Source organism: Exophiala mesophila, assembly GCF_000836275.1.
Source record: "Exophiala mesophila strain CBS 40295 unplaced genomic scaffold supercont1.5, whole genome shotgun sequence".
NCBI lineage: Eukaryota > Fungi > Ascomycota > Eurotiomycetes > Chaetothyriales > Herpotrichiellaceae > Exophiala > Exophiala mesophila.
The window spans coordinates 1,252,848-1,264,892 of NW_015622508.1; the positions used below are offsets into that span (position 1 = coordinate 1,252,848).

Here is a 12,045-nt window from a genome sequence, read left to right on the forward strand (position 1 = left end):
AGTCACGTGTTACAACCAAATGTAAATGTAACATCAGCAGGCGCGGCGTGGGCCGATACTTGGACTGGTGAATTTCTCCGAGTGCAGATAGGCGCTCAAGGGTCCAGGCTCACCCTCGACATTCACGGGTTACAACAAAAATTGATAGTGGAAGTAACCCTCCAGTGTCACTTTGCCAATCAGCATAATCAATTGCTACCACTCCCACAACCACTACCACCCTCACAGACAAGCACTTAGCCGTAAGTAACATGACCAGCACAGAAGACTCTTTGCCACTACTCCCATTAATTCCCGAGATTGCATGTCTGTTGTTGCTGCTGCAAAAGTTCGCACTACATGATTCAGGCATGGGAGGTGGTGGTGTTGACTCGTCGGTATAACCATGTTGAAAAAAAGTATACTCTGTAGCAGTAGCACTCACTGTGTTGGGTACAGGGGCGTCTGGCTGCGTAGGTGGCTGGCACTCTGGTTAGGTAAGGCAAGGATGGCGACCGCGAGGCTTCTCTGTTCGCCCAGCCTAAGGAGCTTGTCCCAAGCATAGGGTCATAGCCTAGAACAGCCCCCTGTGCCTTTCATGACTCTAAGGGCTGCGGATCTACCGTCGCACTGGCAGTTGCGGGAACTTCTTTCTCCACCTTCCCTCCACCTCAACCTCCACCGTGCCTTCCCTCTTGCAGTGCACATCATCGACTGGGACTCTACATCTCAACCCTTGCAGACACTCTGTGACTCTCTTTCCAAGTACCACTTCCCTCCACCATTGTAGCACTCTTGACAACGGTGTGTCTGGGTGTAATTGTTTTCACCGACTACTGGTAATCACCCGAGCCCTTATTCTTACCCTCGAGCCCTTACGACATCCCCCAGTCATGTTATGCTACTGCCACTGCCACCGCTGGGAGTGACTACGACCGACTCCTCTGTCACTCTTCCTTTACCACTTCATCCACTCAGTTGACCTGACCATGTCACCGCAAATTCCTCCTGGTTCTCTCATACATTGACCTTCTCTCCTCCGGCCTGAAATCGGGTGTGCTTACTTGCACAAACAAAACCACATCACCATGACCTTCCTTTGTCCTCTCTTCACCTAAGATTCAGCTTTGTCCAACATTGATTGCCGCACCCCTCCTCCCCTCTCTCGACCGGGAGTGCCGCCGCAATGTCTCTTCTCGACTTCTTTCGCAGGATTCTGCGACACCTCGCCGCAATGCTCCTCTTCCCCTCGACTCTCAAAGCCATGCCACTTTCTCCAAAGTCTTCACATCCCTCCGTCACCGTCACCGAGACCACAGACTCACTACATTCCCTCGACTCGTTGAAAGATGAAATCATGCGCCTCTTCAGACAACCATGTACCATGCGAAGAATGATGTCCATGTCTTCGGCTCTCCGCATTCAATACAAAGCAAAAATGCAGGACAGCCAGGCATGTATGCTGCCTTCTTTCTGTCACTCTCTGCCTACTGGTCAAGAAAAGGGAACCTTCATCGCTCTCGATGTCGGTGGATCAACCTTTCGCATTGCCCTTGTGGAATTGCGTGGAAGACATGCCGAAGACGGCAGTCCTATGGTCATCAAGCACATCACATCCTTTAAAATCGATGACTCTATCCGCAGGCTACCTTCGACTCAATTCTTTGACTGGATGGCCAGCAATATTGACGGAATATTGCAGCTCGACAAAGACTTGTCTTCATCAGACCAAATCATACCCATGGGTCTTGCTTGGAGTTTTCCCGTCGAACAGACGAGTCACCGCGGTGGCAAAATTCAGGGAATGGGCAAGGGCTTTGCATGCCATGAAGACACACTGGGCAAGGATTTAGGCCAACTTCTGGAATCTGCCTGTACACGGCGACATCTCAAAGTTCGCGTGGATGCCATACTCAACGACTCTTCTGCCACCCTTCTCTCACAGGCTTACATCGACCCCGCCACCTCAATGGGTTTGATTCTCGGCACAGGAACCAACATTGCCGCGTACCTTCCCGTCGCCGCTATGGGAAGATCCAAGTTTGGTTCTCGTGACCCATCTTGGTTTCGCAAGGCTGAAAGAGTAATCACCAACACCGAAGTGTCCATGTTTGGAAAATCAATCTTACCAGAAACACGTTGGGACGAGATCCTGAATCAGCAACACCCCCTCCCGGATTTCCAGCCTCTGGAATACATGGTCAGCGGTCGCTATCTCGGAGAAATATTTCGATTGATCGTTGTCGAGGCTGTTGAGACTGGAGAGCTCTTCTCTGGTGTTCTACCCAAATCACTCCGTCAAAGCTATTCTCTGGACACTGAGTTGATGGTCAGGATTGAGGAGGACAGTTCACCTCACTTCGCACAATCCGCCTCCTTACTCAAGTCTACTTTCCAGCTGCCATGCTCGCCTTCTGAAAAGGAAATGTCATTCCTCAAAGTTGCCGCTGAGTCAATATCCTATCGGGCGTCAGCGTATATGGCAGTGGCTGTGCACGCTCTGTGGGCGCTCCAGAAGGATAGCGATATCAAACCCACCACAGCCCAGGGGACACCAAAGACGTCCGTCGCATGTAACGGGAGCGTCATTCTTCGGTATCCTGGGTTCAAGGATCGATCTGAAGCCTTCATAAAAGAGTTGATTGATATGGGGTCTACCGGTCGACCAGAATCTACTATTGAAGAGATTGTTCTCGAGCCCACAGATGAAGCTGTCGTACTTGGGGCCGCGGTAGCGGTTGCCCTCGCAGATGATCCCTGAACATTGCCAGTATCTGCATGGATGATGTACATGATACTCACATGCCTGAGATACACCTTACATTAACTGTGAAGGCCCTCCCACGGTGACCCAAACAGTAGCAAGTACAATCTGGGAATGATCACTCTATGTCTACTACATGGCTGGCACCAAGTTGCAAAACACCAAGTTGACGTAGGATCTTGAATGATATTCGAGATCAATGTGAGGACTCCAATGACAAGACTGCGGGGGCAGACAGTGCGAGCAGGTGTGAGATGGAGAACTGATGTCTGTCCTACTATCAAGCATCGCCTATGTCAGAGGAAATGTCTCTAACTTGCAAATATGCCCGTCGATTTGATGATGTGGCCAGCAATTTGCACGTCAGGAGTGACCCATTGGGAGCTGGATGGATTGAACGATCTCCTCAAGCTCTCTCGCAGTTGGGTCACGATGACAATGCTCCTCTCGACGAGTGGACACTATTTCCGTCTGCTCGGTAGCCACAGTCAGGTCACCTTCTTGAACCAATGATTTGAATGGATTATGTAGATGAAAGATACCCAAGAAGGGAAAAGGAATTTTGTGACATATCGCAACATATCGCGTGGTCAATTACGTATCTCTACGTCCCCACATACCGAGTCCTAGGTCGACTCTAGAGTTTTTATGTATGCTGCAATTGATCACAGCCTCCTTTATGGAGTATCTGGAATCACATGTGCTGAAGGAGAGCCCAACTACCTAAGCAAGGGAAGTCATGTACTTGTCTATTGGTTGGGTTGTTAATTACTACTTGTATAAGGTACCTAAGGTAGGTACCTATATCATTGACCCCTCGGCCATCTTCACCCACTGCACCACCCTGAATCAGCACCACTACCATTACCGGTCCCGGTGCCGACGCCGACAAAACCCTCACCCACCCTTCCCCACCACCAAACTGGGTTTAGGTACTGCTACGGGTATGGTGTCATGGATCCCCTCCCACACCAGTTTCTCCAAATCCTACGCAGTCGTGGCATTTTACAGCTTGGACGATGGAGAAAGCAAACCTCAGGCGATACAGAGGTGGGGATCGGCGGGTGGTGGCCGATGAAATTGAAAAACCCTAGTAAATACAAATAGTACTCAAGTAAAGTCACGACCTCACTTCAACTTCATAGAAAGGATATGATCGCCGATAAAATCTAGGAACGATCAATATCGCGTGTCTACAGTTCAGCGAACCTTTTGAAAAGTGTTTTGAGTCTATTTGGATACTGAGAGTCAAGCTTCATATCCGTCTCTCTATCTTCGACATCTTTTGTTCGTTGTTGCATTCTGCGTAAGCGCAGTTAAACACCAACATAAACATCAACACCAACACCATCGTTCAATATGGCCAGTCTTAAAGCAAATGCTCGCAAAGTGATTTGCATAGGAAGAAACTATGCGTGAGTTTCATCCATCTATCTCCTTCCCTGTGTCTGTGTCTGTGTCTGTGTCCGTCGGATTTCAAACACTTCCTTCCTTGCCTTACTCCTCCCCCCTCCACCACCTTCACAAGTACCTACCTACCTACCTACCAGGTACCTATCCCCAAGAGAAAAAAAACCCCTCCACTAACCAAAGCAACCCATTGAAAACCCCACAGCGACCACATCACCGAACTCAACTCGGCTCGGCCATCCCAACCATTCTTCTTCCTCAAACCCACGTCTTCGATCCTCCCACCGGGCAAAGGTCCCATCATCCGCCCTCGCGGAGTCGATCTGCACTACGAAGTCGAACTCGGGCTCGTCATCGGGCAAACCTCGCACCCGCTGAAAAATCTGTCTGCCAACGACTCGAAAATCCTTGATTGCATCCGCAGCTATTTCCTCAGCATCGACCTCACGGCGCGAAACGTGCAAAACGAAGCCAAGAAAAAGGGACTACCTTGGTCGATTGCAAAAGGGTTCGATACGTTTTTACCCATCAGTCAGGAAATTCCAAGGGATCGTATTGCTGATCCGCATGATGTGGAGATTTGGTTGAGTGTCAATGATGAGGTGAAGCAGAAGGATAATTCGAATTTGATGTTGTTCAATATTCCCAGGATTTTGAGTGATATTAGCAAGGTCATGACCTTGGAGGAGGGGGATTTGGTTTTGACGGGCACGCCTAAGGGGGTTGGGCCGATTAAGGGAGGGGATGTGGTCAAGTGTGGGTTATTGTCGGATGGGAGGGAGGTCGTCGAGGCGAATATGTTGTTGGATGTGGTGGATGCTGATGGAGATGATGGATATATCTTTAAGGAAACGTGAGCAACTAACTAAGGAAACAATCTCAACATCTCACATCACAACAACCTGTTTCTAGGATTTCGTGCTCAAACCCATGACGACGCGGGATCAACTGCCCATTGCACTGCAGTTTACCGCATTTCACTCTTCTAACATGTCATCGCCTGTCGTGGCCTACAGAACCTTTGCCAAGCCGTCATTCCTCGGTCGTTGTCGACAATATTGGGATCTCCGGCGGTGGTGGCTGGTCAAACGCTCGGGTATTGATTGCAATCTGCTTCACTGAGACTGCTACACGTCTCATTCTTTTCATACTCGGCAAGAGAACCTCACTGTCGCTGTCGTTCTCAAGATGGAGACTTGGTCCTCTCTTTCCAGAAACCAGCTTAGGGGATCGAACACTCACACCTTCTTCGGCAGGAGCCATACTTGAGTTTGGAGTCGCTGTGTCAATCTGGTGTCCATGGATTGTGTTTCGACTCAATGTCTCCGCTACGGAACTTTCTTCATTCTGTGTTGCAACATCCACCGCCTCTTTTTCTGCATCAACACCTGCACGTTCAAGGAGACGCTGGCTGCGACGTACTGGGCCGGTGTTGCGAAGTACCTTGCGCCGTATCACCTTTCGTGGGCTATTTTCCTTGATCACCGTCAGCAGACTTTGAGGGATTTCACTGACAGACTCAGCAGTCGCTGAATGGCTATCAAATGCTGGCTTTGGTCTTTTTGTTTCTGCCTCAAGCTGGGAACACGCAGCTCCGAATGCTGTTATGTTGTCCCACTTCCAACCAATCTTCTCGAGGAACTGCTGGCATTGCCTCCTCTGGACCTCTCGAAACATTCCATCCACGAATTGACGCATGATGGCATCTCCAAAGACAGAAGGTAGGTTGTCCAGCAGCCTTTGGGCTCTCTGGTGGTAAATTTCCCATGTTTCGAATCGCATTTGATGAAGGGTATTGATCTTTGCTAGTTCAGAAGGGTCTGCTGCTAACTCAGGCAACATAGTCAGTGGTGTCTCATTCGCTTTTGAATAGTGATGATGCCCTGCGTAGCTGCTTGTCTCCGCATTGGCATCCAGGTCCAGATCGTCAGGTATTGTGGTACTCTGTCGCGGAGGCTCACGAGAGTCAACCTCTTCTTCTTCTCCTTGACCACTCTGATCTCCTCGAAATTGTTCTTCCGGTTGTGAATTGCATACTTGGACCCCCTGGTCCCTCACGATGTTCTCCGTCTGGCCACGGACTATACTGAACAAGTCAATATATTGGGAGACTGGAGGATCTTCGATGCTGTCTAGGACACGACTGAGAGTGGGCGATAACGATCGAGAAACTGATCGGTGTCTTCTCAACTGTTGTTGTATTCTTGCAACCGCATCAATATCCGCTTTCTCCTCGAGGGCACTCGTCAAGACTCCGAGGGATGCTTTCAAAGATTCCATTTGACTCTGATGGTCCTCGGTGGTTCTCTGCATAGTCCTCGAGACCTTGTTGATTTGCTCATCGAAATGACTCTGTAGCTGCTCCTGGTCATGTCGCCATTCTTTGTAGAGTGTGCTCATAGAAGAGACTTGCTTCTGTAGACTCTCATTTGAGGCCTCAAGGCGAAGAATGTTGGCATTTTGAGCCCCTAGATCGACCTCATAACGCGAAGTGTTGGCCAGCAACTCCTGTAATTTCTCTTTCGTCTTGTTGCTGTCGTTTGTTAAAGACTTCACCTCATCTCTCAAGCTGTCGATGTGTTCCTCGCAACTCTGCAATCGACCATGGAGCAACACGTTTTCTCGACGGAGCTGGTGGGTATGCAACAACGTGGTGGCATAGCCCACTACATGTGTACGATCGAGCCCCATCGTTTTGTCCAACAGACGTGTTCTGGCGTTCATCTACAAAGGAGGACCGACATAGAGAACATCTTGGAAAAGTGGTGGGAATCATCCTGGCAAATTGGTGAGGAAGGTGCGTTCCACACCGAGGAAAGTACGAAAGTACGAAAGAATGAAAGAACGAAACCACAGGCAAAGAAGCACAATGGCTTTTTTTGAACAATTTGAATTTCTAACTGTCTATGGAAAAAAGCAGATTGCCATCATCCTTTCATGACACATGAGAATATCGTTGATTTCTTTTGTGCAGTTGGAAAATGGTAGCCAACTTTTGCCAGCGAGGACTAAAAGCAAAACGCCCGCGAAATCTGCCACATGCTTGACCACACCAGGGTCATCCATGTGGTATCACCGCGCTCGTATGCCCATTGCAATAGCAGGATAAGGTACCGTGAGATATGAAATTACAAGACTTTTTGCACGGCGGCATTCTTGAGCCAAGCAGTCGGAAAACTTGCGTCATCCCACTTTTCTCAAAGAACCTCGTACAAGTGCTGCGGCAACAAACGCCGTTTTCATGCAGGAAGGGAAACGACGTACGCCGCGCGGCGGACGTTGTCGCTTAGATCAAATCTGGCAAAGTTAGCATATGAATTCAGTCGACGAACTGGGGAGTGTTGCTTACCTGCAACGTTCATTGGCATCTCCTCGATTTGAGTGCTGTAGAACTGTTCGATTTCTCTCATCATTCGGACGTCATCGGCGGTGACAAAGTTGATGGCAACACCCTTTCGCCCGAAACGGCCACCACGACCGATACGATGGATGTAGTTCTCGCGGTTGGCGGGAAGATCGTAGTTGATGACGAGGGAGACTTGCTGGACATCGATACCACGGGCCAAGAGATCAGTGGCGATCAAGACACGGGATGATCCAGATCGGAACTCCTTCATGATAACATCACGCTGGGCTTGTTCCATGTCGCCGTGCATGGCAGAGACGGTGAAATCCCGAGCAGTGAGCTTGTCGGTGAGCCAGTCGACCTTTCTCCGAGTGTTGCAGAAGATGACGGCCTGGGTGATGGTGACGGTCTCGTACAGATCAGACAGGGTGTCCAACTTCCATTCTTCCTTTTCGACAGCAATGTAGAACTGCTTGATACCTTCGAGGGTCAATTCAGCCTTCTTGACCAAGATGCGGACAGGATCACGCATGAACTTGGTGGTAACCTCCAAGACATCCGCGGGCATGGTGGCGGAAAGCAGGACAACCTGGGTTGATTGAGGGAGCAGCTGGAAGATATCGTAGATTTGCTCGGTGAAACCTCGAGAAAGCATCTCATCGGCCTCATCGAGGATGAACATCTTCATGTTGTCGGTCTTGAGGACGCGTCGCTGGATCATATCTTGGACACGGCCAGGAGTGCCGACCACAACTTGAGGGCCGTCTTGAAGAGCCTTCATGTCCTCACGAACGTTGGTGCCACCAATGCAGGCATGGCATTCGACGTTCATGAAATCACCAATGGCAACAACGACCTTTTGAATCTGTTGAGCCAACTCACGAGTGGGGGCAAGGATGAGAGCCTGGCAGGCCTTGAGGTTGGGGTCGATCTTCTGGAGGCATGAGATGGAGAAGGTTGCAGTTTTGCCAGTACCGGACTGGGCCTGTGCAATGACATCAGAGCCTGCGAAAGATGATTAGCCAAAGAACGAAAAATAATGGTGTTGAGGGCAAAATTTACCTTTGATGACTGGCATGATAGCGCGTTGCTGAATAGCGGATGGGCGCTCGAAACCGTAGGCGTAGACACCTGAGAGTATAAGTTAGACATGTTTTTTGCGTCCAAAGTAGGGTTCAAGAAAAAGACATACCTCGAAGAAGCTCGGGTTTCAGGTTCATCGCATCGAAGGAATCGGTGATTTCATCGTAGTTGGATTCGATTTGTCCTGTTTGCGCCAAAAATTTGTTAGCACGGGTTATCAAAACTAGGCGAGGGGCATCAACTGCGTTTTCAGGGGCAGTTGAGAGGCTTCATATGAACCTAAGCAGGGAGAAAACGTACCCTCTGGGATCTCTTCGAGTCCTTTGTCCGCCATGATTGCGAAGTTTGGGCTGGTGATCACTGGCGACCTGGCCTGTGATCTGAGTGCGGTGGGGTTGAGTGGCGTGAAAAAAGACTTAGTCGCTCGCGGGGCGGCCAAGTCTTGCTGGTGCTGAAAGTTGTAAAAAGGCTAGTCAAAGGATCCTCGCTGTGAGAATCCAAATGTCTAGCTAAAGTGGTTGTAAAGTGGTTGTTGTTGATGTGTGAGATGGAAGAGAGAAAAGGACAAAAATTTTGGAAGTTGATGGCAGCGCCTGTCTTTGACTTTTATTCGAGTCTTGGCGCTGGGATGGCGCTAGTCAAGTTGCCTCGCTGCTGGTGCCACAGAAAATCCTCGCAACACCTGAACAACCTACAAACGTCCAGCCTTGTCGGGCAGATTCTGTCTTGTGGCGGAGCCTTTTACTGTTCGTACTACGCATTGTATAAGCACCCAAATTGTCGTCCCATGACAGCTGGCATTGCTATCCTACCCAACCATATTGCAGCAGAAATTCGCCAAAGTCACGTGCACCGGCTTCTCCGTCCTTCCAGGCCAGTCTGTGAAGGCCCAACATTTATCACAATTGACTAATGCCGTCAACTCCTTTTACAACGACTCAGACCAATGGCACGTTAGTTCAGCAGTCTATACCACCCAATGGCGTATTGGCTGGTGAGCTGGCAGAGGAGGAAAGCAATCAACATGATATTGCAAGACGGCACCCGCTAGGAGTTCGGCCCAGTGGGAATGCCCTCACTGCTGATCAGAATTCGTCTCGATATATGGGTCTTTTTGCGACGCTGCCTGATTCTCTTCTTCTGACGCTATTAGAATATCTTGACGCTTCGAGCCTTGTTCAGATTGGCGGGACCTGCCGTGCCCTGTTCGCATACAGTACCTTTGATCAGCTGTGGCGAGATATCATTGTCAATCAGGACCCTGCACCATTGCAACAAGACGATCTCAAGCGCACATTCGCATGGCGAGGCAGTTGGCGGGCATCTCAAAGGCAGCTCCCCACGGCGGATATTCCACGAGTGGACTGTTCCAATGTATTCTCGGACGCTCTGCATCGGCCATTCCTTTGTTCGCAGATACCCCTGTCGCCTTTCGTGTCTAACATCCCACATCAAAATAAAATTGCCCGATTAAATCATATGTCGGCCGATGTCTTCAATAGACAGTGGTCGGACCGGCCGTTCATCCTTACAGAGCCAGTCAAAAAGTGGCAAGTGTACCAGAACTGGGATACCGAAAAACTTCTGAACAAGTACGGTGATGTGGTCTTCCGTGCCGAGGCTGTCGACTGGCCACTCAGAACGTACATCGAGTACATGAATGGAACCGAGGACGAGAGCCCTCTCTACCTCTTCGATAGGAGCTTTGTTGAGAAGATGAAGCTCGAAGTGGGCAATGACGCAGATGCAGCGTTTGAGCCACCAGAATGCTTCCAAGAAGACCTCTTCATGCTGCTCAAGGAGCAGAGACCTGATCATCGCTGGCTAATCATTGGTCCAGAGCGGAGCGGCAGCACTTTTCATAAAGACCCAAATGCCACCAGTGCGTGGAATGCTGTGATACGGGGTTCAAAGTACTGGATCATGTTTCCCGCCTCAGTATTGCCACCTGGGGTGTATATGAGCGACGACCAAAGTGAAGTCACCTCACCTCTAAGCATTGCAGAATGGCTGCTGTCGTTTCACGCCGAGGCTCGACAAACACCAGGCTGCGTTGAAGGAATCTGTCAGGAGGGCGAGGTCTTGCATGTGCCATCCGGCTGGTGGCATCTCGTGGTCAACCTCGCACCATCAATTGCAATCACTCAGAATTTCGTCCCTCGATCTCATGTTGGTGCCGCCGTCCGGTTCCTACGATACAAAGCAAATCAAGTGTCAGGATTCAAAGATGATGTGACCGATCCTGGCTCTTTGTTTATGGAACGCCTCAAGGAATTCCAGCCTGAGATTGCCGCTTCTCTCGACGACTCGATCGAAAGAAAGAGGAAATGGGAAGAAGTAGTTGAAGCATCTGATCAAGACAATGGGCGTGCAAACGGTGGTTTCAGCTTTGGTTTTGACGATGACATTGAAGATGAAGATGGCTGAACTCTCTAATATGACATCTTGAAGCACCAATCTAGCTTTCTTCATCAGAGGCAGGCCCCATTTCCGGGCTCGTCGAGCAGAGAAATGCAGCAAGGGCTTTGTAAAGATCGACATGATATGTCGGAAAATCAATGACAAGCCACGCTCTTTGCTGAGGAGAGGTTGCGGCCAAACGTGATATAACCAACGAAGGCCCCCACCGCAACTGCCAACATGACCCAACCATTGTAGGTCATGAACAAGAGCCTGCGAATGCTTGAGCCATTGCGATCTAGAGCAGGGGGATGAAGGCTCACATTATAAAAAAGCTGTAAAACACCTGGACAGCATATAGTGCTCCCTTGATGATGACTCCTTTTCTTTCGGCGGTCGCCTTGGAATCTCTTCCTACGACGAGTAATGAGCGGGATTCGTTCAACTGCGCATCTTCGCCTTCAAAGGTCTCAGTGGTGAAACACTGTTTACGCTTGTGATGGTACACGTACTGGAAGAACCGCTGCTAAACGCACTCATCCGTGCCTCGTGGCTCTGCTCATATCTTCTGCTGACTTCTCGAATGGCCTCGTATCCGGCGGCGAGTAGGACGATGGCAAATAGGGAGACAATGAGCGAGAATGTGCCGGTGACATGCCACTGGCGGAAGACAATACATAGGTTTTCAGAGGACCAGGTGAACAACATCTGAACTGGTGAGCAGGGATCTCGGGCAGATGCATGCGCATGGGCATGCGCAGCGCATAGAGTGGTACCTACATTCATGGAGCATTTTGGGCCCATGTCCATATCGCCGTGACCGCCATGATCCATTCCGCTGTGATCCATCTTAAAGTCCCAGTATCTGGAGATTCAATATAAACGGCGAGAGAGGTTGTACACTCAATGGGCGTTGTGCGGGCGGTGGCAGATACTGTCTCCTGACGCGGTGTGAGGTTGAGCATGGGAGGCTGCGTATCACATGATTAAGGTCCGCCGGAATTGATACGGTCGACCAATCAGCACAAAATGAAAATATCAACCGCGCATTGACATTCAATCG

General features: G+C 49.9%; 6 protein-coding genes across 9 annotated transcripts; 3 read left to right on the plus strand and 3 right to left on the minus strand.

Annotated features, from left to right (window-relative positions):
• Positions 1 to 706: 706 nt before the first annotated feature.
• On the plus strand, positions 707 to 3,798 carry PV10_07205 (uncharacterized protein). Its single transcript, XM_016372076.1, has one exon. It carries the CDS (start codon positions 1,166 to 1,168, stop codon positions 2,738 to 2,740), a length of 1,575 nt encoding a protein of 524 aa, XP_016221408.1. The 5' UTR covers positions 707 to 1,165; the 3' UTR covers positions 2,741 to 3,798.
• Positions 3,799 to 3,862: 64 nt separating this feature from the next.
• Positions 3,863 to 5,075, plus strand: PV10_07206 (uncharacterized protein). The gene is made up of 2 exons (XM_016372077.1): positions 3,863 to 4,158; positions 4,359 to 5,075. Exons 1-2 carry the CDS (start codon positions 4,103 to 4,105, stop codon positions 5,008 to 5,010), a joined length of 708 nt encoding a protein of 235 aa, XP_016221409.1. The 5' UTR covers positions 3,863 to 4,102; the 3' UTR covers positions 5,011 to 5,075.
• Positions 4,662 to 7,003, minus strand: PV10_07207 (uncharacterized protein). Its single transcript, XM_016372078.1, has one exon. It carries the CDS (start codon positions 6,875 to 6,877, stop codon positions 5,186 to 5,188), a length of 1,692 nt encoding a protein of 563 aa, XP_016221410.1. The 5' UTR covers positions 6,878 to 7,003; the 3' UTR covers positions 4,662 to 5,185.
• Positions 7,004 to 7,027: 24 nt separating this feature from the next.
• PV10_07208 lies at positions 7,028 to 9,326 on the minus strand. 2 transcript variants are annotated; one of them, XM_016372080.1, is made up of 5 exons: positions 8,883 to 9,326; positions 8,692 to 8,766; positions 8,562 to 8,630; positions 7,503 to 8,504; positions 7,028 to 7,450 (listed from the first exon to the last, which is right to left on the minus strand). In XM_016372080.1, exons 1-5 carry the CDS (start codon positions 8,914 to 8,916, stop codon positions 7,440 to 7,442), a joined length of 1,191 nt encoding a protein of 396 aa, XP_016221412.1. In that variant the 5' UTR covers positions 8,917 to 9,326; the 3' UTR covers positions 7,028 to 7,439. The 2 variants fall into 2 exon arrangements, with proteins under 2 accessions (XP_016221412.1, XP_016221411.1); XM_016372079.1 differs by having other exon boundaries at positions 7,028 to 8,504.
• A 168-nt stretch (positions 9,327 to 9,494) lies between these two features.
• PV10_07209 (uncharacterized protein) lies at positions 9,495 to 11,009 on the plus strand (the record flags this gene model as incomplete). The annotated part of the gene is made up of 1 exon (XM_016372081.1): positions 9,495 to 11,009. The coding sequence occupies one exon, from the start codon at positions 9,495 to 9,497 to the stop codon at positions 11,007 to 11,009; it is 1,515 nt and encodes a 504-aa protein (XP_016221413.1).
• Positions 10,489 to 11,903, minus strand: PV10_07210. 3 transcript variants are annotated; one of them, XM_016372083.1, is made up of 4 exons: positions 11,763 to 11,903; positions 11,495 to 11,690; positions 11,306 to 11,396; positions 10,489 to 11,255 (listed from the first exon to the last, which is right to left on the minus strand). In XM_016372083.1, exons 1-4 carry the CDS (start codon positions 11,829 to 11,831, stop codon positions 11,138 to 11,140), a joined length of 474 nt encoding a protein of 157 aa, XP_016221415.1. In that variant the 5' UTR covers positions 11,832 to 11,903; the 3' UTR covers positions 10,489 to 11,137. The 3 variants fall into 3 exon arrangements, with proteins under 3 accessions (XP_016221415.1, XP_016221414.1, XP_016221416.1); XM_016372082.1 differs by having other exon boundaries at positions 11,306 to 11,441; XM_016372084.1 differs by having other exon boundaries at positions 10,489 to 11,441.
• Between the last annotated feature and the right edge of the window lie 142 nt (positions 11,904 to 12,045).

Bases quoted from the DNA above. Each gene is read 5' to 3' on its own strand.
- PV10_07206 (XM_016372077.1), top strand. From the start codon at position 4,103: ATGGCCAGTCTTAAAGCAAATGCTCGCAAAGTGATTTGCATAGGAAGA. The intron at 4,159-4,358 runs GTGAGTTTCATC...AAAACCCCACAG, and splicing joins TGCATAGGAAGAAACTATGC to CGACCACATCACCGAACTCA.
- PV10_07205 (XM_016372076.1), top strand. From the start codon at position 1,166: ATGTCTCTTCTCGACTTCTTTCGCAGGATTCTGCGACACCTCGCCGCA.
- PV10_07210 (XM_016372082.1), bottom strand. From the start codon at position 11,831: ATGGATCACAGCGGAATGGATCATGGCGGTCACGGCGATATGGACATG. The intron at 11,691-11,762 runs GTAGGTACCACT...TCACCAGTTCAG, and splicing joins GCCCAAAATGCTCCATGAAT to ATGTTGTTCACCTGGTCCTC. The intron at 11,256-11,305 runs GTGAGCCTTCAT...AAGCATTCGCAG, and splicing joins TTTTACAGCTTTTTTATAAT to GCTCTTGTTCATGACCTACA.
- PV10_07207 (XM_016372078.1), bottom strand. From the start codon at position 6,877: ATGAACGCCAGAACACGTCTGTTGGACAAAACGATGGGGCTCGATCGT.
- PV10_07208 (XM_016372079.1), bottom strand. From the start codon at position 8,916: ATGGCGGACAAAGGACTCGAAGAGATCCCAGAGG. The intron at 8,767-8,882 runs GTACGTTTTCTC...TGGCGCAAACAG, and splicing joins ACTCGAAGAGATCCCAGAGG to GACAAATCGAATCCAACTAC. The intron at 8,505-8,561 runs GTAAATTTTGCC...CATCTTTCGCAG, and splicing joins TATCATGCCAGTCATCAAAG to GCTCTGATGTCATTGCACAG.